The 26831-nt window shown below is 42.8% G+C and overlaps 1 protein-coding gene across 2 annotated transcripts in view; it reads right to left on the bottom strand.

Annotated features, from left to right (window-relative positions):
- Positions 1 to 26831, bottom strand: part of hmcn1 (hemicentin 1) — a 221896-nt gene that overhangs the window by 179936 nt on the left and 15129 nt on the right. For both annotated transcript variants that reach the window (XM_080769794.1, XM_080769795.1), the window contains exons 2-10: positions 19108 to 19178; positions 15240 to 15398; positions 14377 to 14499; positions 11196 to 11367; positions 9128 to 9234; positions 3930 to 4053; positions 3396 to 3659; positions 2737 to 2881; positions 2234 to 2355 (exon numbers count right to left, since the gene is read on the bottom strand). In XM_080769794.1, coding sequence (XP_080625920.1) covers positions 2234 to 2355; positions 2737 to 2881; positions 3396 to 3659; positions 3930 to 4053; positions 9128 to 9234; positions 11196 to 11367; positions 14377 to 14499; positions 15240 to 15398; positions 19108 to 19178 — 1287 coding nt within the window. The remainder of the gene's footprint in view (positions 1 to 2233; positions 2356 to 2736; positions 2882 to 3395; positions 3660 to 3929; positions 4054 to 9127; positions 9235 to 11195; positions 11368 to 14376; positions 14500 to 15239; positions 15399 to 19107; positions 19179 to 26831) is intronic.

Genomic DNA, 26831 nt, shown 5'->3' with positions numbered 1-26831 from the left:
TCTACCTTATAAACTCAGCAACATGCAAACCATCTTTCAACTCCCTCGAACACACTATGTAATTCGCTAAGTTGGAACTCAGTAAATTCCATGGAGGAGGATGTTTTTTGAAAACAAAAATAGGGAAAAGAACAGAGGTTTTTGGAAAAGACAAAAGCCTGTCCCCTGAGATTCCTGATGTTTTAGCCACGCTAGTGGTGGGGCCAGGGGTGAACGTGGACCGGAACCAACTTTTACCTTCTGGTAAAAGATTCAGTGCCGGAACGCCATACCGTTAAACAAAGGGGACGACAGTTGTCAAAATTGAATAAATGCTACAGAGAGTCTGTAACTCCACTGCGCTTATTTAGATGAAACCTTGAAACCTTCAACTGTTTATCCATAGTCAGGTCACAGGGGAAACAGCTCCACAGAGAGCTCCAGACTTCCCTCTCGAGAGCAACATTACTTCATTTTGGGGGATCCCAAGGCATTCCCAGACCATTTTGGAGATATAATCCCTCCATCTGATCCTTGGTCAGCCCGGGGGTCTCCTTCCAGTGGGACACGCAATGAGGACCTCCCTAGGGAGACACTCGAGAGATATTCTTACCAGATGCCCGACCCACCTAAGCTGGCTCCTTGCCAAGCGAAGAGGCAGTGGTTCTATTCCAAGTCTCTCTCGTGCGACTGAACTTCTCATCCTATCTCTTTTTTGGCTTTTATTGATAGGTGAAAGAATACTGACAGAAGAAGGCTGCCGGGATCGGGAGTCGAACCCACGGCAGCCTAGGTGCCCAGACGGTTGAGCTAACCATCCGAGCTTTCTCACCTTAGCTCTAAGGGAGATGTGATTCTCACTAAATCCCATGGCACACCTGGACTTGACTAACAGTACACTGTTTGGGAACCACTGCACTAAACCGTAACCCTAGCTGTGACCTGCATGGATTTAAGAAGTCCAGTTTTGAGTTATGGTCACATTCTCCATATACGGTTCCATTCGGTCTACCACCACATAGATTCACAGCATGAACAGCCAGTGACTCTGAAGTCAATAAAATACACGCTTGGATTCCAAACCATATTTAATCAGTGTATTCTCTAAGCAGGGCATGTGTGTGTAAGGCCATACCCCATTGAGCATGACGTAAACTTCACTATTATGCTTGGCGTGCCATTGCACGTGTGTGCACGGGCGTGAGTGTGCTCACAAGTATCTTATTTCTCTATACTTAATACTAGTAAGGCGCACATTACCAGAGATCGTGCTGTAAATTGACTTCTGCCCGGCCCTACAAGTTACATGTGATCCATCACCTAGTATTATGGTTGTTTACACAGTGTAATGTTTTCCTGCCCTCATACAGTAGGCCTATGCTCATGAAGTGCTAATTGGCTAACAATCCACACTGAGGAACTGATTTCCTAGTTATAACACAACAAAAATAAATACTGCTGTCTACATCTTTCCAACTTATTTTGATACTGGATGAAGATTTTAGAAATCCAATGTTAATGTGACAAGATAATGCAGTAGTGTAATGGGGTAGCTTAAGATGACTTCATAAAGGATGGCTTGCAACTCTTGTTGCACGTGCACATGTGCGTACATGTGCATGTGTTCAGACTGTTCACATATATGTGACTCAGGCTAGGAAAAAGGCCCTCAATACGCCAACTGTAAAACTGCAGAAAATTTGAAAATAAGTTTGATTTGGGGTTTTTTCACAGTTTAACACAGTTTGAATGTGTGTGTGTGTGTGTGTGTGTGTGTGTGTGTGTGTGTGTGTGTGTGTGTGTGTGTGTGTGTGTGTGTGTGTGTGTGTGTGTGTGTGTGTGTGTGTGTGTGTGTGTTCTTGAAGCTAGGTTGGCTGTCTGTGAGTCGTGTTCCGTGAACAGAGAGAGGCAGCGTTACAATTTCTGGATCGCTTCAATGTTATTGTAGTGACCGCAGGGCATGGAGACATAGGCTATTATAATTCAATGACTGTTATGATATGGTCATTTTTTTTCAATTTCAATACATGATACAGTACATCATATGAAAGCTTACATTCCGTACTTTAATAATGTTTGCGGCACAAAGCACTGTAGCCAGTCACATATGTGTAGTGTCTAGTAGTTCATGTATTTCAAATTCCAATACTGTTCTAATAATAAATGACCAAATACAGTATATTACTGCAAATGTTATTAAATTGCCTGTAATACAGTGATTGGGGGAAACCATCCTGGTGGTGTGTCCACTTACCCGATACATCCAGAAAGGTGCTAGCTCGTCCAGTCCCAGCGCTGCTAATAGCAATACACTCATAGTAGCCCTCATCCTTCATAGTAACCTGAGCAATCTCCCATGCTGCATTGTCTGCCTCCCTGGGAACAGTTGAAAACATTCATTAATTTATCAAATGTAAAATAATTGAGTGTTCATTTCACTCTGAGGGTGTACAAAGGCCTGCCCTACACACTTTCAGAGTCACAAATTGTGTGTTGAGCATATTGATGAAATATTACTGTGTATTTGGTACTCTGCGACAGCCACACCACTATGACTGAGGAACACAATGTGGGCCACACAGCACAAGTATAATCACAGTGGTTTGAACCCCGATGGCAGTGACCCAATGTATTAGTTTAAAATGAACATGTCTGCGGTTTGGTCTACAACGCAGGTGTCTATATAAGATTATACGGTATTGGTATATAGACATATTTTATTTAAAAGACTGATTAGTCAATCCCATTGTGTTGTACCTGAAGAGCTGGTCCACCCCCAGTCGTTTCCCATCCCTGGTAAAGCGTAGGGTGAAGGGGATTAGACTCTCGACGTGGCAGTTGATGGCACCTTTCTGGAGGTAGTAACCTGGGGTGGTGGCCGGCATTAATACCTTAGGGCGATCTTACAGGAAGAGACATGGAAGTTACAGTTACCATCAGTCTGTTTATAAATCAATTAATTTACAGTATGACAGTAAGTCAGTCAATTACTAGTGAAAAGTAATTTATTCATCAGTCAGTCACCAGTCAATCAATCACTGTGTTCATTTATGTGCCATTTATGGACACATACATGTGTTCATTATATTGTTCATTATTTCTCATCAAACCTCTTAACAGTGACTTTAAGCTTGTAGCCTATACATTGTGGTACAATGGAGTCACACACCACAAATAACTGATCTACAAGCTCACATCGTGTTGCATCATGGCGTTAGTAAGTAACGTGTGAGCTTGTACATCTGCTTTTGTTGGCTATTGTTTAGATATTTTTGGCACAATATTCTTTTTTCTTCTCAGTACAAAACACTCACTGACATTCAAGCCATCATGAGTTACGAGTACGTTTACAATTACAAAAAAACATGACATTCAACATGGCCTACTGTTTTCAAGCAACAACCTGCATTACTGACCAGGTACGATGCTGGAAAAGGACACGCTGGAGACTCTTTGGAACAGGTACCCATCCTTGTCATATCCGGTCACCCGCAGAAAGAAGGCCTCATTGGGTGGGATGAACTCGGTGATGTTCCAGAGGCCATATGGCTCTCTTTCGGGATAAAAGCGAATAGGCAATGTCTTCATCACGTCTCCCGTGATTGACAGGAGCTCTAGCCTATCGGCACGAGCAGGACGGGAAAGCCCGGTGGTGTTCAGGAGGATGTGGGTGGGAATACCTGGGGTGATGATGTAACAGAGTTTATTGTGCCAAAGGAGGTTAGACATAACACTGGGTGCCTTATTAAAACCAACCTAACCCTAACACTAAAGATTTTACTGTGTATGACATCATATGAGTGACACAACATGTTTACAAGGAAATAAATAGAGGGTGATGAAAGACAAATCAACTTAAAGTCTACGAGACTAATGTTGTAATATAAAGCATACCATATAATAGTGGCTTAATTCTTTATTTGGAAAGGTTGATATTTGACCTCACTGACCTTGAACAGGCCGAGTGGTGGTTTTCTTGAAGTCCAATGTGGGCTTCCTGGAAAATCCCCCCCGAAAGTCGATGGGGCTGAGACCTGAGATCCGGACTGAACTATGAGATCCTTTACTAGATGTCTGTCGGGACAAGAAGATGTACATTTTGTGCACATTTTTCAACAACAATTTCACAATATTATTTTATCTCATTATACATTTTATTTTATTTTACATCATTAGAGAATATGATTGATTTGGATCATCCATAATACCAGATGATGATGAGGATTTATCTGATTTAAACTAAGAAACAACAAACGCTGTTAAGCTTAATTTGTGTGCCAGTGTAGCACGCAGAAAATAGCAGATCTACAAGCTCACCATACATTACAATGCGACACATTGTGAGTTAGTAGATTGGCCATTTTTGGCACGCAACATCGGCACACAACTAAGTTTCAATAAGGCTTTCGAAATTAGCAATCTGAGAGGCAAAGAAAAGGAAGTGATTAAAAACAAACTATTGTATTCCAGAATGCTACTTGTATAGACAAGTTAGTAAAGAATGCCTATATCAAACGACGCATGACTTATAAATCATCCACATTTCACACACGCGAAACAGATATTCATCCTGACATTCATACTTTAATTTGGCAGACAGAACCACTATAATCAGACTGTGACTAAATTGGGTTGATGTAGTCTTTATTACACAACTGTCTTTTGAAGTAAGGTAGAAACTGAGACAGAGTAATTACAATGAAATACAGGTTGGTGAGTAGCGGAAAATCCTCACCTTGAGGTAAAACACTTTGGAGGTGTCATGAGACATGCCTTGCTGCACAAAATCAGGCATGCAAAGCTAAACTGGCATTTATCCTACTTTACAGGTTATTTTATACGGTGTGGCTCCTAAGGGGCGACCGTCAGGAAGAGTGTTCTTGTGCATGCTACCAATGGGCCAAGGAAATAAACCCCTAATATTTTTTCGCATATTGCACAATGCATACATATTTACGTATGTGTGTGAATCATTTTTACATTTTGTGAATTCAAGATTCACAGATCTTTCCTCCATATTTGGGAAAGGCTGATCATATGAATATGATGTACAGTAGGATATCCACATGGAAACAACACTTAGTCAGTGTCTTGTTTTCTTCCTCTTTCCAGCTAAGAAGCTTTACCTGAAGGAAACTTAAGTTAGTATATTTAACAGAAGATCACCAAACCAGAGTTGACCTTCTATCCAAAAGAAGAGTGTTGTACAGTCAAATTGTACTGACTTAGAGATGAGACGACAATAGCCAATCTACAAGCTCACAACGCTGCAAAGCACATCGTGTTGCGAGCTTTTCAGATCTTCTATTTTCACAGAATGTTAGCCCCAGGACGCTAGGGTTCATTATGTTGTTCATGTCCACCCATCCTAAAAGCAAAACGTTGTGGTAATTAAACCCACCCTAAACACTGCTGTAGAATGACACATGATGGTCTTTAGCTGATCATTAGGGACATAACAAGGAGAGGGAGGGACACTTTTATGGTCACACTGGAACACCTTGTAATTAGGACACCCGCGTGTCCCTATGCTCATGACTTGGTCACTCTCAAATGCAGGAAGCAAGACTATAGCTATTTCTGTCTATAGGAATAATAATTTCTCATTGATTATTACAACTTTTATAATTATTCTTTACTTCAATATATATATATATATATATATATATATATATATATATAATTAATAAAGAGTACATTCTAAAACGTTTTAAAATTCAAACATGAAATGTACTCTAGATAGACGGGTACATAATATTGTAAGCTTCTTACTTCACTGCAAAGTTTTTCTAAGTAAGTTGACCTGCAGCAGACCACAGCAGTGTCTGTCTAATTAATTGATTGATTTGGATTCATGCTTGTTATCACGGTTAGATGTTTTTGAAAATGAACACTGTGATTTGTGCCCTGCATTGTTCTGCAGTCGGTAGACCATGAAGAAAGGAGAAGGAACCATCGTATCCTCAGACAAGGAACAGCTTGTGTTATAAGTAAAACAGAACAGAAAAAATAAATAGAATAATAAATACTTTAGTAATCTGTTCTGCAGGAAAAAGTCCATGTCCCTTTGAGTCTCTTAAAAATATGATCCTGCTCTTCCCCCCATTTATTTTTACTATTCAGTATGTTCTGTGCTCACCAGGATACCTGGATGCTGTCTAATCAGAACAGAACAGATACTGTATAGAGAGAGAGAGAGAGAGAGAGAGAGAGAGAGAGAGAGAGAGAGAGAGAGAGAGAGAGAGAGAGAGAGAGAGAGAGAGAATTGAGACAATGGAGGCAGGATGGACAAAGACACAGAGGGAGACAGACAAAACAGAAGACAGTGAGACAGATGACAGTCAGTGAATGGGAGTAGGGCAGTCTGCCACCGCTACAAGTCCTTTGGGTTGTTTGCATACTTTTGAAATTACAACCTTCCTAAACTATTATCACTGGCCATAAAACACCAGGCAGTATGAAGCCAAAATGCAGTCATCACTGCTATAGTTTCACCACAGCACTGTGAGGATGGTTCTCAGAAACATCATCGCATAGGCCTAGTACACATACATAGACATACCGTACAGTACACAATACACATGCAGTATACACACAGACAGTCACACACACACACACACTCACAGATATACACACAAACACATGTGTGGGGGCCGTGTGATCCCACTCTCCATACTGTACACTACACACCAACACATTAGCCAATGAAATGGATGGCTAATCTCAGACCTGGGCGAGTACATTGGGGCGTCACGGACCATTAGCCGGAAGTGTATATACTGTATGCATCTGACCACAGCTGGCCTTCAGATGGTTCTGGGAAACAGGACTTCATATGAGATGAAGCAGATATTTTTAGGTACGGAAGCTAGATACAGTAGACTAGAGGTATGCTGGTGGGTAGGTAAGTGTTTGTGTGTGTGTGTGTTGGGGGGGGAACAAGAGGACAACAACACATAAAAACAATTGGCCACAATAAGAGCTGCTGGATTTGATTCTCAGAAGGGGAGAGAGAAATTAAAGAATGTGGTTGTAGCAACTTGCGAGAGAATGAATATTCTACTATTAGTTTAACTCTTCATTAATGTATTATTACCGGTAAGTGTTTTTGATGGGTGCTAGCCCTCCTATATACAGCTTTTGTCCCCACACGTCTCAATATGACAATGAAAGGAGAAATTAAGTCAAATGTCCGTCAAATATGACGTAAGTTTGTGCCAACACAAACATTAAATGCCATTGACAATGAAGGGAAAATGTATGTCATGTAGACGGTTGTTCATGTCATGTATAATGATAAGAGCGCCCCTCACTTTTTTTCTGACCAGATAGACAAAACAAACTGTAGTGCTATGCAGGCACTACACAACCAAACCTCCCACTGTTAACAATGAGACAAAAGTTGGAAAAGCCAACGTGGGCATGTCGGACAGAGCTCTGCGGTCCCATTCAGTCACACAGATAGAACAAAGCAGACTTCAGGAGAAGTAACGTGGTGACTTTCTGTTCTGCATGTAAGGAGCGGTGAAATAAAAAATGGTCCAAGGTCAGCAATACTGCAATTTCTTCCAATTTCTTGCCAGCTTTTCTGTTTGAAGTTCCCCTGACATAGGTATTTATTTAGTGAGAGGGCCCTACATCAGATGAATCTATGGGTTAAGTGCAGATACAGCTGGGAAGGCCTGGTCTCAAATAAATGAGCCTTAAGGCTATAGCAGAGGGGTAGGTACCCTCACAAAAAACATGCAGTAATCCTGGTCACTAAACTGCCTCCCCCTGGCCAGCCGGGGCGCCTGATGGAGGAGAAAGGAACTGGTTGGAATAACGTGTTCCTTCCACGCGCTACGTCCAACCAGGGAAACTCCCCCCTGGCAGGTGTAAAGGAGCAACTTGGACACTCAGGCATGAAGGAAGCATGAGTTCAAGTCCGTTGCTCTCCCCTTGTCCCCCATATATGGGGACTAGGTTGGTGGAGGGTGTGTAGAGCCCAGGATCACATTAGATGATTGACACAGGGGTGAAAAATGGGTTACAAAATCGTGGGATAAAAAATATATAAAAAAAAAGGCTATAGCAGATCTGTACTTTATGTACAGAGAAGCCCGCTAACTGCCCTGGCAAGGCATAACTAATTTTGGATTGAACAGAAGCACTGTGTCTAGAGACGAACACACACATTGCGAACGTGGCTGAGGATTTACATCACACTGCAGTCCTATGATGTCATGGCTCCTGGAGTGTGATGCGATAAGGAGGAGGCATGAAAGACCTGGCAAAGTGATATGAAGGGAAGTAGAGCAGCCTGGAAGACAGGGTTACCATGGCAATGCCAAACAGCAACAAAAACAAACATAACATATGTTATAGAAAAGAATACCGGTACTCCTTTTCAGGGGACTCAGGGGGTTACAGAGCCGTCATTAATCTGTCCCACGCCTCCATAGTCATGCCCACCATTAAAACTTATCCTCCGGAGAGGAAACACAAGTGAGGAGGGGGGGGGTTCGTCTCCTCCCTTCTCCTTTAAATCATTGGGAAGGGTTGATAGGACATTACACAACCATACTGAGTATACTGGAAGTGACCCAGCAGGGAACTACAGAGCATACAGGAGCCATCCCATGTCCCCCAACAAATCATCCAGGTAAAAACACTTTTTTGTTGTTACCTGAGTGATTTGTGCTTGTCATTTCCTGGTACCCAGAGTTTGGAAAGTTTGGAACCCCACAGTGCAAGTGTTTTTGCATTCCCCGACAGCGGAACACCAGCAACTATGCTCCGCCTCAGTGAAATGCAACAACAATGGCTCGAAAACAAAAGGTAAGGGAACAACAAAAGGTGCTAAAACAACATCGACTGCCACCGATGATCTACGTCTTCATCTACATACTAACAACTGAAATGTGCATTTTTTTTATCATCACGGCATTTAACGAGCTGAATGCCTGCTCTGAGTACTGAGTATACTGGAAGTGACCCAGCAGGGTACTACATGGAGTTAAGCACCTCTAGGGTGCAAAGCTGTGAACTAATTTCAAGGTTACAGCACTGACCTCTGAGCTGTAAGTCATTTTGGCGGATCTGCTCTGTGATCTTGTGGGGAGAAACATCTCCAGAATTCTATGTGCAATTCCATGTAACTGTTTACCTTGATAGACCACATCCCAGGCTGCGGGTCCTTAATGTTGACGACTCTAGCGGAGTTGGGGATGTGCAGAAGCTCGGTCAGTCCATCACTCTTCCCAATTAGCTTCCCTGGAGGGAAGAAGTAAACAATCATAATTAAATATTACATATAGTAGGGGTGTCACGATATATTGTCCCACGATATATCGCAATATTAAAACAGGACGATATGTGACCAAACATTTGTGTTTGATGGGCAGAACACAGCCACCAAGCAAAAAGCATTGTGGCGGCCATTAAACACAGAACATGTGTTCTGTCTGCGTGCAGCTGATTTGTTGACACTCGTTAAAACACAATCGGTGCCGGAAGTTCTTCAAAATAGGAGCTCTGGGGTGCCAGAGTTGTCTGGCGGCTTTTACTCTGAAACCCACGACCCGGAAACAATCTACTAAAAAAAGTTGACTTTACATTGCTAGCTTACATTGCGATCATTTTAATTTATACGATATATGATCCAAAAAGCGTTCATATTTTGCGGGAGAGACGGATGAGGAGCAGAAATGAAGCGCCAGTATATCGATCCGTTCATAACCACGGAGAGCGCCCTGGATTAGCAGAGACAAGTCATTCTTTCTGCCGCACTAACAGCTAAATCAACGGTAAGCTAGTTTTAGTGCAGAGCGTAGCATACGGCAGCCAAAAGGCCAACTGACAACAAAAAAAAAGGAAAAAATTCAGAATATTCTTATCTCGGTATTATTGAGGATGCGCTAGGACATCCTCATACGTCCTATGTACGCGTCGGTAGGTGGCGCTATGACGTGTGGCAACGTCGTATGTACGGAATCGGTTAATGCATCATGGTAGTTATGTTTCTACACTGTCAAATAGAATCGGTTAATGCATCATGGTAGTTATGTTTCTACACTGTCAAATAGAATCGGTTAATGCATCATGGTAGTTATGTTTCTACACTGTCAAATAGAATCGGTTAATGCATCATGGTAGTTATGTTTCTACACTGTCAAATAGAATCGGTTAATGCATCATGGTAGTTATGTTTCTACACTGTCAAATAGAATCGGTTAATGCATCATGGTAATGTTTCTACACTGTCAAATAGAATCGGTTAATGCATCATGGTAGTTATGTTTCTACACTGTCAAATAGAATCGGTTAATGCATCATGGTAGTTATGTTTCTACACTGTCAAATAGAATCGGTTAATGCATCATGGTAGTTATGTTTCTACACTGTCAAATAGAATCGGTTAATGCATCATGGTAGTTATGTTTCTACACTGTCAAATAGGCCTGTCGAATCTAAAATAGCATCAAAGCCGAAGATTTGTTTACATGCGACCCTCTCTGGATTATAGATATTCTTGGTTGGTAAAGTCCAGATATATGTATTATTACTTACTTCACTTGTTCCTTAAGCTTGTATAATTGTATTTCTCTTTTAAACTGAAGATGATGACCAATGTTGATGATAATTGGAAAAAATATATAATAATAATATCGTGTCAATATCGTGAGCCCAATATTGTGTATCGTATTGTGACAATTTTGTATCGTGACGCCCCTAATATGCCGCTTATCTGGAGTCGGGTCACAGGGGCAACAGTTTCAGCAGAGGGTTCCAGAGTTCCCTCACCCGAGCAACATTAGCCACTTCCTCATGGGGATATAACCCCCCCATCTGATCCTTGGTCTGCCAGGGTGTCTCCTCCCAATGGGACGTGCACCAAGGAAGAAACTCACGATGCATCCATACTAGATGCCCAAATCACATTTTGCTTGAAATGTACTGTAATTCCTCAAACTGTTAATAAATATTTCAATCAATCAATCAATCAATTAGCTGGCTCCTTTGAAGGAGTGAAGGAGAAGCGACTCTACTGGGAGTCACTCGCAGATGACTGAACTTCTCACCATATCTCTAAAGGATCACCCGTTTGAGATGCATTAGGCCAGAGACCCCTATGTGATAGGATTTGTATCTCTGGGACCTTTTACACTGTACAATTCTTAGTGTTAATTCATTTGTGTTCCACATACACTTTCAAAGTTACAGTTGTATTGTACCTTGGGGGTTCCGTATCTCGATGTCAGGTGCTGGGCCACTCAGAGCCACAGTGACCTCCTTGAGGCTAGGGTCAAAGGGCAACTTCCAGGTCTTGCTAACCCCACTGGGGTGATCGGTAGACAGCAGGTGGACCTTAGATGACTGAACTGCCTCCTCCACCCACTTCAGGACCTGACAATCACACCAACGGACAAGAACATGAGAACTCTGGGAGAAATGCAGCGAGAAATACACATGCATGCACGTACACACATATGTACACACAGAGACACGCACACCACATAAACACATATACCACTACCCACAGCTGCATGCAAGGTCAGCCCCTCAACATGCGCAGGACCGCTAGCAGGAAGTGACTGAGATTCCCCCTGTGCCCTGACCCACAACCCCCAGAGGAGTCCCTGACAGCTCCTGTGTGGGACCCAGGGCATACAGCTCCTGTGTGGGACCCAGGGCATACAGCTCCTGTGTGGGACCCAGGGCATACAGCTTCTGTGTGGGACCCAGGGCATACAGCTCCTGTGTGGGACCCAGGGCATACAGCTCCTGTGTGGGACCCAGGGCGCTGACACTCTTTACCAATTCTTAAGGGTGAAGACATGTGTGAAATAGTAGTCATAAAATACAGTGAACACCAAATATAAAGAAAACAAAAGCTGGGGCAGATTTTTTTGAGAAATAAAGTAATGACTACAAGTTGAGTTGTTGCGGTGCCTTAATGCTGGTCTATGCATTAAGCCGACATTGTATGTGATGATAGCTCATTTGCACAAAATCTTGGTCACGTTGAATGATTTTGATTTGAATGATGTTTTTAAGTTGATGTTGCAATGATGTATAATGTTACAGTTTAAACGTGTTTTACTATATTGTGGCTGTACTTTAACAATTCATTTAAATGATTGTCATTTACTGTATGTACTGATATTTATAACACACTGGTATCAAATCGGTATGGTATGGACAAGTAAGTTCAGGTATTGTAATTCAGTCAGGACATCTCAAGAATGAATGGAATATAATTATATTTATTGAATATAAAATGAGCAATATATTTATTATGGTTTGGCAATGAATTGGATTTGCTTTAATTAGGTACTGAGATCAAGCGATCAATCAGTCCCAACCATAGGGTCTCCGAATCCCCCGTACCTAAACAGCAGATCCAAAACAACTGGTGGCGTGGAGGAGGGTGAGCAGCAAAAGTTTAAGCAGGCAGCAGCGCAGCAGTATCAGTGTGCAGCAGCAAGTAAGCAAGCAGATTGAGCAGTGCAAATGTCCAATTTAAATAGCCGGAATGAAAATGGGATGAGTGTGTGATTGGATGAAGTGAATCATGTGAATGAGAACGTGATGTTGAGGCGGCCCAATTAACGGCCGGCAGCAACTGCACTGAGTTTCCTGACTGAACTTGCTCTGCGCACGTCTGTGACAGACAGGCGCGATGCTCATTTGGTCTGTTTCATGTAATCAATTCCCAACAGATCTCCAAACCTGTTGTTTTGGGGAGCGCTGGTTTCAGTTCATTCAACCTCCTCTTGTGTGTTGGTTAGTGAGATGCACCCTAGGAGACATTTATACTTCAAAGCGCAACAGTATTGCGCACAGAGAACAGCTGCTATACAAGCTCACATCGCATCGCGGATGCGACTGTTGTCAGCGTAGAGATCTGCGTGTGCAACACCATCGCGGGACGATTGCATAAATTATACTTGATGGGTTGCAGGTGCACGTGCAGCCATGGACCTCCCGCTCTTATGACAGCGACAGGAGGTGTGGTTTTGAGGACAACTGATTTGAATTGCCATTATTCTTCACACACAACAAAAACCAAAGATTATATATTTCAAGGGCGAGAGATCACAATATAAATCCTAATCATTCTTCCTCCACACTGGGAGAAAAACAGCATCTGAAAGTTTGATGTTGCAGTTAGAACTTTTCAATTGCATCTTATGAGAGGCAGGGTTCTTCTGCTGCCGGTATGCTGTTGCTTATCAGTGTGACGTCGTCTGTTAAGGCGTCTATTGGGAAGGGGGAAATGTATTGGAACATCTCCAAGTGAGAGAATACAATAAAGGCACCCAAATTCCTAATGATTTTGTACATTTCAATAACTCTCCCTCATGCAAAACTCTCTTCTAGGCGGATGTCCACTCTTCATCGTCTTTTATTCCCTCTACGTCAAATCCCTATGATGAAAATAGCCAATCAACAAGCTCACAATGAGATGCAACTATATATTAAGTTAAATTATGGTGCTGCAATTGTGTAATCAGTTATCCCTTTCCCAAAACAGGCTTCTCTTTCTTCAAGTCAGACCACGGGGTTATGGGGGCCAGTTTGGAAGCTCAGGAGGACAGGAGAGGTCAACAATGCTGTTTTATTACTCCACTCTGTGTGTGTGTGTGTGTGTGTGTGTGTGTGTGTGTGTGTGTGTGTGTGTGTGTGTGTGTGTGTGTGTGTGTGTGTGTGTGTGTGTGTGTGTGTGTGTGTGCGTGCGTGTGTGCGTGCGTGAGTACATTTATTTATTTATTTATTGATGAAGGCAGATGCAGGCACTAACATTATTCACTTTATAGAATTTTTTCTTGTAGTATCACATGGCCTCAACAAACGGCCACTACATCATCTAATCCAAAAGAGTTGATTTGCATCTCTTGGAAAGTCTATGCAGCAATGTGTTTTTTAAGAGCTACGCATCAATCAATTCACTGCACCCTTCCCAGCGAGGTCCAGAGAAACATGATCAGGAGTCCAGGCTTGGACCTGGTGAGGTTCAGGACATGAAAAGTTGTAAACCCTTCTACTTTGCTTTATTTACATGGCTTAAGGGCAAAACCTAGGCCAAACTGTAGTGGTGGAACCCACCCGTGACCAAAGCACATCTGAAGCTGGAAAGTTTTCTTTCTGGACTTTCTGGAACTAGAGAGCGAGAACCAGCGCTGCCGTGTGTACAATGTAGAAAACAGCTGATCGCTTTGTCAGCTAGACAGCTCACGGACCCTTTAACAACAACCTGGGGACCACGGCTGGAAAGGACAAGTAATACTTTCGAGAATAGAATAGATCTTGAATTCCAGAGCCAAGTGAATAGAATAGAATAGAATAGAATAGAATAGAATAGAATAGAATAGAATAGAATTTATATTCTAGATCCAATAGACTGCCTTTTACCTCATAGACTTGTTTCTTGTCCAGGTGGAAGACCTGTCCAGAGCTGGTGGAGGCAATCTCCTCGTAGGCTTTGTAGCCAATGTGAGCCCGATCATCACAGTCCCCTGTAAGCACAAACACCACCTATATACACACACACACACACACACACACACACACACACACACACACACACACACACACACACACAAATTTGAAATGTTTATTTATGTCCACATGCCAGTGCAGTTTGACAATAGGAGAACAGCCAGTTACAACGTGCATGGACGGCAAAGCATTGTTACATACAGTACAGCTGTCTTGTCAGACACAGGACAGCAGACATAAATCATGGATAAAGGAAACAACGCCTCCTCCAAATTGAGCGGCTTCCTATAATGGCTGAAACTGAGCAGTACCTCGCTAACGGCTTGGCTCTCCTTTTGGAAAGGCCGGCCATTTGTAAGCCCCTCACAACCAACTTATGCACATGCCCTAGGCTGCCAAAGTAAAAATTTACATCTGTAGCCTAGCTGTGAGATGGTCTGCACTAGCTGCTGATACTTTGGTTAGAAAGGCTTCTTCCAGGCTGTAGTCCCACACACACACACACACACACACACACACACACACACACACACACACACACACACACACACACACACACACACACACACACACACACACACACACACACACACACACACACACACACACACACACACACACACACACACACACACACACACACACACACACACACACACACAGAGAGAGAGAGAGAGAGAGAGAGAGAGAGAGAGAGAGAAGAGAGACCTTCACCAACTGTCATTAATCATATTGTCTCTGAGTTCACATTTAATAGCAGAACTGATTGTCTGCACCTGTGACTGTTTTTGCTGGATGAGCTGTAGGACTTCGTGGGTCAGCTTGTAGTCTTTGGATCGGGCATCTGTGAAGACGTAGATGAAGGACCCCGGCAGGGAGATCTCCAAAGCAATCTTAATGGCACCGATGCTCATCTCTGGACAGTCCCCTCCTCCCTGACAATGAAACATAAATAAACTAAATGTAAATTAAATAATATTAACATTAAAATATTATACTAACATTATCATGTTGATCTTGAAAATTAGTACACTCAAATGTTGTATTATTTTGACACTTTAACACATTGTATTACTTATAGTTTTGTTAATGGGTCATGAGATTACAGCTGAGCTATTAAATAAGTGTGTTTGAATGATGATATTAGCTGATTTAAAACAGCACAGCTGTACCGTTAAAAACAAACAAAAAAAGCCTGGGGGGCTTGTTTCCATTGTGCCCCCCCCATTCCTTCTCCCTGTGGGGTGGGGGGGGGGGGGGGGTTGTGCATTGCAGCATTCCAGCAGGCACGTGCCAGGTCTGTCTAAATTGGATGGCTATAGCTAACTATACTTCACTGACACATCTGGAATGGAGTGATCCATGTTTCCAGGCCAGGGAGATGGAATGTGTAGACAGAGAATGACCCTGTCTATCCTGCTTCCAACATGTCCCCTCTGGCCCAAAATCATCCTCGCCCTTCTCCCATTGTCCCAGTAATAGCACCTTGACTCAATTAACCCCCCCACCTCCCTTTCATACACCCCAACACCCCTTGTGCTCTTCTGTTCCCACCAAATAATAATTCAGTCAGGAAGACTCATGTCATAAATAGATTTAGGCATTTATTGCAACAAATGGAATAAAGTTAAACTTGGTTTTGTGATAATAATGGCTCCCCTCTTAAGATGTTCGTTAATTTTAGCTAAGCAGCATGCTAAGCCAAATCAGGAGTAGAAAGAGTAGAAAATCGTGGCTGATTTGGTAATAATCATCAGAGCTGTCTGTGATTGGCCTGTAAACAATCATCAAATGGACAGTTGATTACAGCCAGGGCCGGATTTTCCCACCCAAGGGCCCCCGGGCTAGACAAAGTTTCAGGGCCCCCTTGGGCTGCGCGGTGCATTTGCGCGTTGCATTTGCATGGAAAAACATTGCCGTATTTTGTTCTAATTTCGCTGTATTTTTGGGGTACCGAGCCCCCCCAAAAGAGAAAGGCAGGCAGGCACGGGCAAAGTTGCTGTGATGTCATAACCGTCACACTTCTCCACCAGCCATCCGAGCCCAGCCATCCGAAGGACCCTCCCCCTTCCACTGCTCCTGTGATGTGACCTGTGAACTACTCTGCACTGTCTGTAGACTCGCCCACTCCACCAACAACAAACAACAACGACTCATGCTTGGACTGGAATACTTTGCCATCACCCCCCAAAAAACGCATCATGCCAAAAAGAAAATGCACCGCACTTTCTGAACGCACGCGTGACGCCAAATATTTGCGAGCCAGTCACGCAAACGAAACCGAAGCAGGTAAGCAGCTGCATATCTGAACACATTTAATCGTTTGCACGCCCGTGCATCATTGCTTCTTTATGTGCTTGCGTGCGCATTTCCCAACTCTGTGATTTATCCATACATCGCTGTGTGTGTGTGTGTGTGTGTGTGTGTGTGTGTGTGTGTGTGTGTGTGTGTGTGTGTGTGTGTGTGTGTGTGTGTGTATCGCGTCGCCCTCCAGCTGCAATTGCGAGTGTGCGCTGAACCCACACTCACGCACTATCCATCCCATGCACATTATTAGTCGCCTATATTTACTACAGTTATTTACTACAGTACGCCTACACGCTGGTCCCAGTGTTTGTGTGTGTGTGTGTGTGTGTGTGTGTGTGTGCGCCCTCCCTCCCCCATGGCGCTGGTGCCGTGGAATCTAAAAAGGAACAGTACTCTTTGAACCTCACGACGGCCATTTACACAAAGCACGACCGGTCAGTTACTCTAAATATATTTATGGGGGGCAATAGTCCATACAGCGGGTAAGGACTATGTATATTAATACAATAAACAAGCAAAAGGGCATTGCCTGACCATGGATCACACCAAAGGACCTGCAACATGACTGAGGAACACGTTCCACTTCAAATCATATTTATCCAACTGATTATTCATCTTAAAGGATAACCTCTCCAAAGCAGCCACAATACCAAGCTATCAATGGTGTACTTATGATTGTACTGCAGCATTTTCTTGCAAAAGAAACTACAGTAGCCTACTAATTAGCCTACTTTTGTGCCCAACCTAACTTCCCAAGACCATCTTTAAACCATTCCCCGTTCCCCCCTATCAGTAATGTGATCTATTACAACACATTACCCACACTGAACATCATTTGCTGTTCATATACTCAGAACGGGTAAGGACTAGTAACTATTAACTCACTACTATACGCGTGCGTATTGTGCGTATACTGTACGTAGCGACGGCACTGGTGAGCGGCCACGAGGTGAGGAGAGGATACGTTGGCGTGAGGGGAATGAGGAGAAACAGGAACACCATGAGAGGTACAATATTACACACAACAACACATGCTCACGCCAAACGAACAGCAGCATGTGCCAACGATGCACGAGCACTTGCCAAAGGCTCCACAGGGCAGACCTCCAAATGCTGTGTTCCGTGTACTGTAAATGTCTCTCTACCTCCCTCTCTCACTGTCTTGCTGGTCCTTAGATGTCTCTGGTGCATTCCAGTTTTAATCTTTTTTTTTGTTGCTTAAGTGCAATACAAGATGATGAGCATTCCTTTGCAACTTCCTGCCTCTCTTCAGGCAGTGCCACAAAAATGTGAACTTGGAAAGACCCTGTTTGGTCCTTTAATCCCATTGTAATGTTTTTGTTTATACATGTGTTTGTAACGGCCATTGGAACATGAAAATGAACACAGGTTGCTGGAGGGTTAAGTAGCCACAACAGCCAAAGCTACTCTACTATAAGATGGTTTAACGCATAGGTTGTTAAATTATGAAGTATTTTAAGACGCCACATTTTGTTTCTAGAGCCTGGAGTAGAAGACAATCGCAGTTTTAAAAACGCCATCAATATTTTATTTCTTTCATAAATAGAGAATATTTCACTCAAGGGACTGCTCCTGTCGCAAGTTTGATCATAGTTTGTGAATGTCGGTTCAATGTCTATGTCAAATGAAATGTAAAAGTGTCCTGTAAGTAAAACCGTATGGGCTGGGCTTACTTGGAAGCATGACACTTTAATAAAGAAAAATCATCATCATATAGGTTGAATAAAAAATGATGATACATAAAGGTTTACTCAAACTGTTTTGAAGTCATGTGTGATTAGCTCATGTTGAAGAATGCAAAAAAAGTGTACCTGTATGGGCAACCTGGTTCCAACATATGGCTCTTTTTGCATTTATACTTTGATCATCCTATCGTGTTATGGCATCTTATTCTACCTTAATAAATGATAATAATTAGACATTTGATTCCACAGGGAGAATTCATTCAATTTAGCTTCACCCAGCTGATTACTGCTCAAGTGGTCAGATACGAGCGCAGGGGGAAGCAGTTAAATGTCTTTCTCAGGGACACCTCAACATATTGCAGGGGCCGCGAATCGAACCAAGGACATCCTGTTTCCTAGGCAGGCTCTTTTTGAGCGGCACTCCTATGCACATGCCTTGTGTGTATGCATGTCTGTCCGTATGAGCACGGATTCGATGACTTTGTTTGGCTGAGCACGATGATGTATAATGATGATGTATGATGAAAAAGAGCGCTACTCACCTCACACAAGTGTGATTTAGTCATCATTAAAGTTACACGCTACAGTTTGAAACCTATTCATTTTGACATTTGTAAAGTGTTCAACCCACCTGGACATACAACTCTCTCAGCTCATACTGGAACTTCTTTGGGTCTGTTGTGATGGTAACAGGTCCGATCTCTGCAGAGAAAGAATAAAGAGACTGTGATTAAACGTGCCTCGGGCAAAAGTCTCTAACAGGGTGAATGAAGTATATTCATTGTCACAATTCCTCGCCCTGGCCAAATATTAATGCCGGCAAATTCTTACAGATGTTTGAGTTAAAATGTCACAGTTTAAACTGGACTGTCATGAACTTCGAGAATGACAGAGAAAATAACACGATTTAGCAGATTGGACAAAAAAAAGATAGAACTGAAAGAATGGGTCTGCTGCTCACAGAATTTCCAGTGTGATAACCAAATAATGCATTGAGCTAGATGACACATCCACAACAATCACTAAAGTAGGACAAATTACAAAATATCATCTTTTTCACAGAATGGTTACCAAGCAGTTAATCAATGTTTATTCAGTTAACAGAGATTGAAACCATTCCGTGAGTGTGTCATAACTGATGATAAACTCCATTAAACTCCCTTCCCCTCCTTCGTTGTCAGCTGTTCTGCGGCTGAGGAGAAAATACCTTTCAACTCAGGTATTTTCTAGTGTCATTGTCTGCCCTAGGTTTAGCCAAGTCGTAAAAAGCACCAGGAGCTCTTCAACCACAGACGGCTGGAGTGACATCATGGCCTCTGCTCTGTACATTGGCCAGCGTTGGTAGTCACTGACGTTTTCTCAGCTTACTTTGTTCTGTCTGTTAATGAGCTGCTAATTCCCCATGAGACTAAAACTGGGTGACTTCAGCCACTGCAGCTGTGCTGTGGAATGAACATGATGAGGGGCTACAGCAGGCACACACATGCGTGCACGTGCACACACATACGCAGAAATCCCCTAACACACACAGACACGCACACTCGCAAACGCACTCACAGTTTTCTGCAGATGCAAGCAGATTGGAAAACAAGGGGTCTCTTGTTGGAGTTAGGGTAATTACAAAGGCTCCCTGACGTTTGAAAAAGGATATGGAGGTGCCTTACCACAGCATTTCTTAAACTTTATCAGGCGGGGCTGAAATGAGACCTTTAGTCTTGCGCTGGAACCCAGGTGCATTAAATATACTATCGCTCTTATCACATAGTTGTCTACTCTCTCCATCTAACATTTTAACCTTCATGTGAACCTGGCATCAACCATGCTGTTGAAGCTGAACCATGTGTCTTGGCAATAGAAAGACACGAGGAAAATGTAACCAGTTAGCAATCATCATTTTCTTTATCATTTATTTGTACCCAAGCAAGCCAACTACAAAACGATGTCACAACTCCTTTTGAATTGCCCAAACAAACACTTTCAGTTCCTCTAATAATGTAGATACAGCAGTGAGAGATCTTTTTCCAAGTGACCCAGAATTTGGCAGCCTTGTAAACCCTTGAGGTGGAGAGAGGAACATTTATGGCAATCAAAAGACACTTTTTAAAACTAACATGGAAATGTATTTGGCTGTAGCGAACGGAACATAGATTTCAAGCTAAACTTTTCAGAGATGGAAAAGCTGACAGGCCTTTCCTTATGGGAGAGTTTCCCAGGACTCGTGAGTACCGAATGCTTCGGACCATCTGTGCAGAGTGCATTGGTGCCTCAAACCACAACCACCCAATTTGTACCAGTACTGTGGAAAACCATGCCTAATACCTGTGATCTCTTTGCACTTTGCAAGTATTTGTAACAGTTGAAGCCCAAATAGATTGCCACAATGCCACTAGAATAAATCCATCCATAGTCAGTGATAGAAGTTGATGATGATGGTGATGTCCATGCTGTCCATGCTTTGTCATCCTTTCCTCTGTTTTCATAAGGTCCTGCCATAAAATATATACTTTCTAATAAAGGTTAATCACCTTTGATTAGGCCACGTTAGTTCAAATAAACAAATGAGCAAATACATGAACAAATATCTGCCAGAACTTGAGTCTGTCTCTCTGTAGCCATGAAGGAATGGTTATAATTCTCCCTCATGGGACAACCGAGAACACAGTGTGACAAACAGGACAAACTTGAGTGAACTTGAGTCTGACCAGTGTTATTACAAACAAGGAATGATGACATAGTCATAAGGCGTCAGGTGAAACAGGCACTGTCTCCGTTGTCCCCCTTTTTGTCTCCACCAGGCCGAAGGCTTGGGGAGAGAGTATGTTTTGCACTCCATCCGTCCGTCCGTGTGTGTGTCCGTCCGTCCGTCTGTGGACAACTAATCTCCGGCACCGTTAGCTTGATTGCAGCCAAAATCTTCACACACACTCCCTGGATGCCAGAGCTGAACATCTGCCCCAACCTTTTCACATGTGACTGTTACAGCGCCACCAGGAGGCCGATCTTAGCTTTCAGATTTTTTAAACTCCATCCTGATTGGCTAAGATTGGGTTCAAAAGTTCGCAGGAGTGCTCCGTTTGGAACAAAATGTCACAAATCATGAACAAATTGTGTGATTTCCGTGAAATGTTGCACACACATTCCCACTAGGCACAGGAAGAAATGCCACTTGAAATGTCTCACCTCAGCCTTATGGTGGCGCTATAACTGGCCGATTCGTGTTTTACCTATAACTGTACCGATCTGTGTAAAACTTTGTATGCACACTCCCTAGAGGCCAATGAAAAACCTTTGCCCTGTATTTTTCACATTTTTCAATTCTACCTTTTGGAGCGCCACCAGGAGGCCAACTTATGTGCAAAAAAACCTAGATCCAAATATCAATCCTGGTGGAGACCTGTGCCCTGAGGGGCACTTCTAGTTGTCTTTGTTCTCCCCCATATTATTATTATTATTATGATTTTAGTAACGTGGCTGGCTGGCATCGTACAGTGGCTGGCTGGCTGCGGTGCGGAAATCAGCCCTTTCGCGGTGCGTGTGTCATAGCTTAGGAGGCAGGCAATCATACTACGCGATTGGCTGGCTGCATTTCTGGCAGCGTTTCAGAGTATGGGTCAGACTCCCATTGGCTTAGGCAGCATGACAATGATGATGACTGATGAAGACTAGGTCGCTTCCATTTCATGAGTCAGGTTTCACCTGACAAAAACTAATTTGTGTGAAATGAGGGGTGCTCACCCTTTGTCAGCCTTCTGATTGGTCCCTGACTGACTAACCAGCAGGCTCTTCTGCCTTGTTCCGCCCTGGTTGAATTTGCTAAAACATAATCTTTGGAAAAAACAAAAAACAAACATGATATGTCCAGTCACCATGCTGCACCTGTGATGTTCCTTTTTACTGACACCAAGTTTCAAAAAAGAATTGAATACACAGAATATCAATACAAAGCAACTGAAAAACCTGTTATTTCAATGGTAGTGGATGGAGAGAGAGGATTTTTGTCCAATCACGAAACGGCAACCAATGGGTGCGAAGAGGAGCAGAACCACGGGCGGGACATGACAATGATTGAATTGGTGTCTTCAATTTTCTGCCCTCACTTTTTATCCTCAATATGTACTTTGCTCAGCCAATCAAATCACACGCACACACAGAGCATAGGAGGGGCTAGCACTAGCACCCTTCAAAAAACAAACAAAGGGAAAACATCAGCCATGAACAAAGATGAACAGTAATCTTCTCAGATGTTAAATGTCCTCATGTTTTCTGAATGTGCAAGCAGTGTAAGGTGTTGACTCTATCTGTAAACAATGAAAACAAATGGCTCAGGTTTCCACCTTCACATTCCCATCCCATTTGTCCGAGGTAATGCCGAGCAAATTAAAGTGCCTCTGTGAATAACGTGCATGCTTAACCACTAACAGAGAGGCTAATGGGATGAACTAACCAGGCAGCTCTCCGATCACAATCTCATTTTGCCTCCTCTGGCTTTCAGGATCTAGCTAATTCCCTGCGAATCATTCGCACATTCACTGCCTTCCACTCCTGGCAAGTAGCAGTGACAGGGAGTTCCAATGGCTCATCCACTGTAAGTTCACAGGCATTAACGTCTTCTACCAAATCAGATTTCAGGTTTGGCAGCATTGCTCTGAGGTTTAAGAGTTTCCCAGGCTTTTGGGAGTCTGGGCAGGTCAATGCAGCCAATGATAAAAGCCACTGCAAACCAAACATTACCTGTGACAAAACGGTGACCCTGCAGCAGTATGGGAACGTAAGGGCAATGAATTATAAATTAAGCTTAATACGGAGCTGTCCCACTCTCACACACACTTTCTATATTTTTAAATTAAGACAATTAAGACCACAAGCACTTTAGCTAACCAACAGCGTGGTTGTAGAGAGATTTACGAATCTACAGTACTTTAGAATGATTTAATGAACATTACTGCGTTATTGAAGCAGTTTACTATTTGAGCCAAATTATATGATATGATATAGTACTTTATTGTCAGTTCACACTGAAATTTGTCTTGCGACACAAAGCTACTCCCTTGAGGACTCGAGGGAGTGTGGTGCACTGCATCAACAGTCGGATAGGCAGTTGTCCAGACGTTATACCCGTAGGCTATAGGAATCAATCCAACTGAGTTGTCCAATTGTTCCAAATGAAAGTAAACCGTTATGAATCAAACATAAAAAAGATGTCATCAGTTATGACAAGAGAAATATGGAATAATTAACCTAAAAATGTGCAATTCGATAAATTCAAAAATATGTTTTAAGATAATATTTGAAAAATATAAAACTTAATTATAAACCTTTATATAATTATTATTTCCACTATGTGAATCGACCGAATTTCTTTCTTTGTTATTTATTTGTTTTGTTATTGTTTGTTTTTAGTATATTATAAGCCTATACACCTTTTCGGTCCAAGCACTCTCTGTAAAGTTTGTTATGATTGACCTTGTATATGTATGATTTAAGACCGAAATAAACTATTCATCATTCATATTCATTCAAAGGGACACAGACAGGTGGGTACCACGAGTACAAGGTTTATTGCATACCGGTAAGCAGGTGAGGCATGCATTCCCAATTTTCATTGTTCCCAAGTACATTGGTGCCCAACGGGCATGGTCTAGTAAAGGTTTTTATAGTAAATTTATTTTTATAATATATTAAATTGTTCAGTTTGATTAACTGTTGCATGCCTACATGTTACAGCACTAACCAGAGGCTGTAACAGAGAGCTTTGTGTCATCTTGCTGACTCAGTTGAAAAGTTGCCAGGCTCAGAGAGGCTCTGCTATACCCTGACTGTCAGCCATGGGGGATAATTCACTTAATCAATCCCACTGAGAAAACATATGTGAAACTGTACAGTGTGTAATTAGTGGGCCTCTGTGAGTGCACACACACACACACACACACACACACACACACACACACACACACACACACGCAAGAAAATAATGTTTGTGTAACACCAACAAACCTTAACCTACACAGTCAACACAAACACACACACGTCATGCACACATAAATGTAGCATGTCAAGTACATGATGATGTACATCGTGTTCTGTAATTACCTCACGGTGAGTTGCTATTTTACTTTTAACAGTATGGAAACATGTGGTAAACACAGATCTCTAATCTAAAAGGGCAAAAGGTTCATTCAATAGGCGACGAACACCAGCTATACTTGAATACAGTAGAAACAGAATACAGAACTTTCAGAACTTTTTCATCGTCAGTACTTTGATGAAATCCTAGTCTTCCTGTTTAGAGGTGGTATAATGAAACCGTGTACAGAACTGATCATAACAAAATGTGGGAATCAGAAATATTCCTACAGTTCCCATCTGTCTCTCTCGGATGGTTCTTCTATTGTTCTCATAGCCCAGATGCCACAAACCAACCTCAAACAAACCAATCTCTCTCTGTCAGTGAAGACTGAAGAGTCATATAATATCACTCCTCCGCTCTCTCTTCCCTGCTGAGAGTGGTTTGTCTGGGCTCCAAAGCTTGTCAATCGTGCAGGCATGTCTTGCTTCCTCTCCATCTTTTCCTTTTCTCTTTCTAGCACTTTTTGCTCTCAGTCACTCTCTCTCTCTCTCTCTCTCTCTCTCTCTCTCTCTCTCTCTCTCTCTCTCTCTCTCTCTCTCTCTCTCTCTCTCTGAGTGTCTGTCCCTCTGTCTCTCCATTTGACTTCAGCAGCTGCTGACAAAATGACTGAGGTTTAGCCCAGGGCAACAGAACTGACAACAGGCTTGCTTTCCACTGTGATGGAAACTGATTCCTGAAAGCACCATCAGAGAGAAGGACCAGGGGGGAGCAACCATCAGGCAGAAGACCTGGAATTGCATTGGTGCCTGACTGCCTGCCATTTTTAGATTCCCTGAAAAAAGGCTTGGATGGGTCCTGGGCTGGCACCACAGAACCACAACCATGGACCTCTGGCATTTGTGCTCATGAACTAAATGAAGAGATACACACTCGCACGCACTCACACACACACACACGCACCGCACGCACTCACACACACACGCACGCACACACACACTGCACGTACTTGCATACACATTGGCAAAACCCCTCCACCCCAACAAACCCACGCAGAGTCAACCCAGTCCACACACCACACACACAGAAATGTAATCCCTGCCAGATGCATGGGCTGACAGGGAGTGTGTTCCAGAGACAGCAGCCATGAGCTCTATGCCAATCATCCATCTGACTGGATGATTTGCTGTTGGAGACACAACACAGAAGACACAATTAACCTGTGTGTCTAGGGTGCTGCGCATAACACATAACTGTCAATGATTAACCACTTAACCTTACATAACTTTGTTGACCAGTCCCCCAGGGGTCTAACTCTATACTAGGCCGCGTCATTTTGCCCTCTACACCAAATCTCTTCGGTGAAAACAGAAATGTGTTTGTGGACATTTGTGCAAGTGTGTGTGTATGTGTATGTGTATGTATATGTATATGTATATGTATATGTATATGTATATGTATATGGTGTGTGTGTGTGTGTGTGTGTGTGTGTGTGTGTGTGTGTGTGCGTGTGCGTGTGCGTGTGCGTGTGCGTGTGCGTGTGCATGTGCGTGTGCATGTGCATGTGCATGTGCATGTGCATGTGCATGTGCATGTGCATGTGCATGTGTGTGTGCATGTGTGTGTGCATGTGTGTGTGTGTGGGGGGGGGGGGGGGGTAGTAGGGATATATGCCATTGCTTTCATGACTTGAGTGCATACATGTATTAATGTGTGCACATGATTCTATGTGTTTCATTGTATGTGTAGCCGGTGCTACGGTAACATGCTGGCCCAACAGGATCTGCTCTCCGGGGGCTGCTAACACTTTCCGCTGTGCATGGTGATCTGAACTGAAAAAGTGTTCCTAGCTACCAGCGCTGACCTCACTCACAAGTTTGGGGACATTCTGTCGGCTCGGTGGGTTTTGATACAATCCATGTGCTAGTGGGTTTGAATCCAGCTCATGTTCTCTGTGTTTCATTCTCTCCTGCTTGGCTCCATCTCCCCGTCACTCCCCATTGTACACTAATCAGTGAAGAGCTGCGCAAGAAATATTTTATAACAACAAGGGACTCAGTAAATCGTTCTTTTGTCAGTTTTTCGAGTACAATAGAACTTGATTTTGTGTATTGGTGAATGTGTTGTAATGTATGTACAGTAGTGTGGTTGTTTAAGAACTTGTCTGTGAAAGCGTGGACAAATAACAATGTAATTGGAGATGCCACTTGCCTGTACTATTATGATAGAACAGAGCCTTGGTTCTCACAATTTTTACGTTGGGGGAAAATTATTCGTGTTGACATATGGAA

This window comes from Protomyctophum bolini, assembly GCF_963924005.1.
Source record: "Protomyctophum bolini genome assembly, chromosome: 8".
Lineage (NCBI taxonomy): Eukaryota > Metazoa > Chordata > Actinopteri > Myctophiformes > Myctophidae > Protomyctophum > Protomyctophum bolini.
The sequence above is the reverse complement of the archived record's forward strand: the minus strand, read 5'-3'. Positions and strand labels throughout refer to the sequence as shown.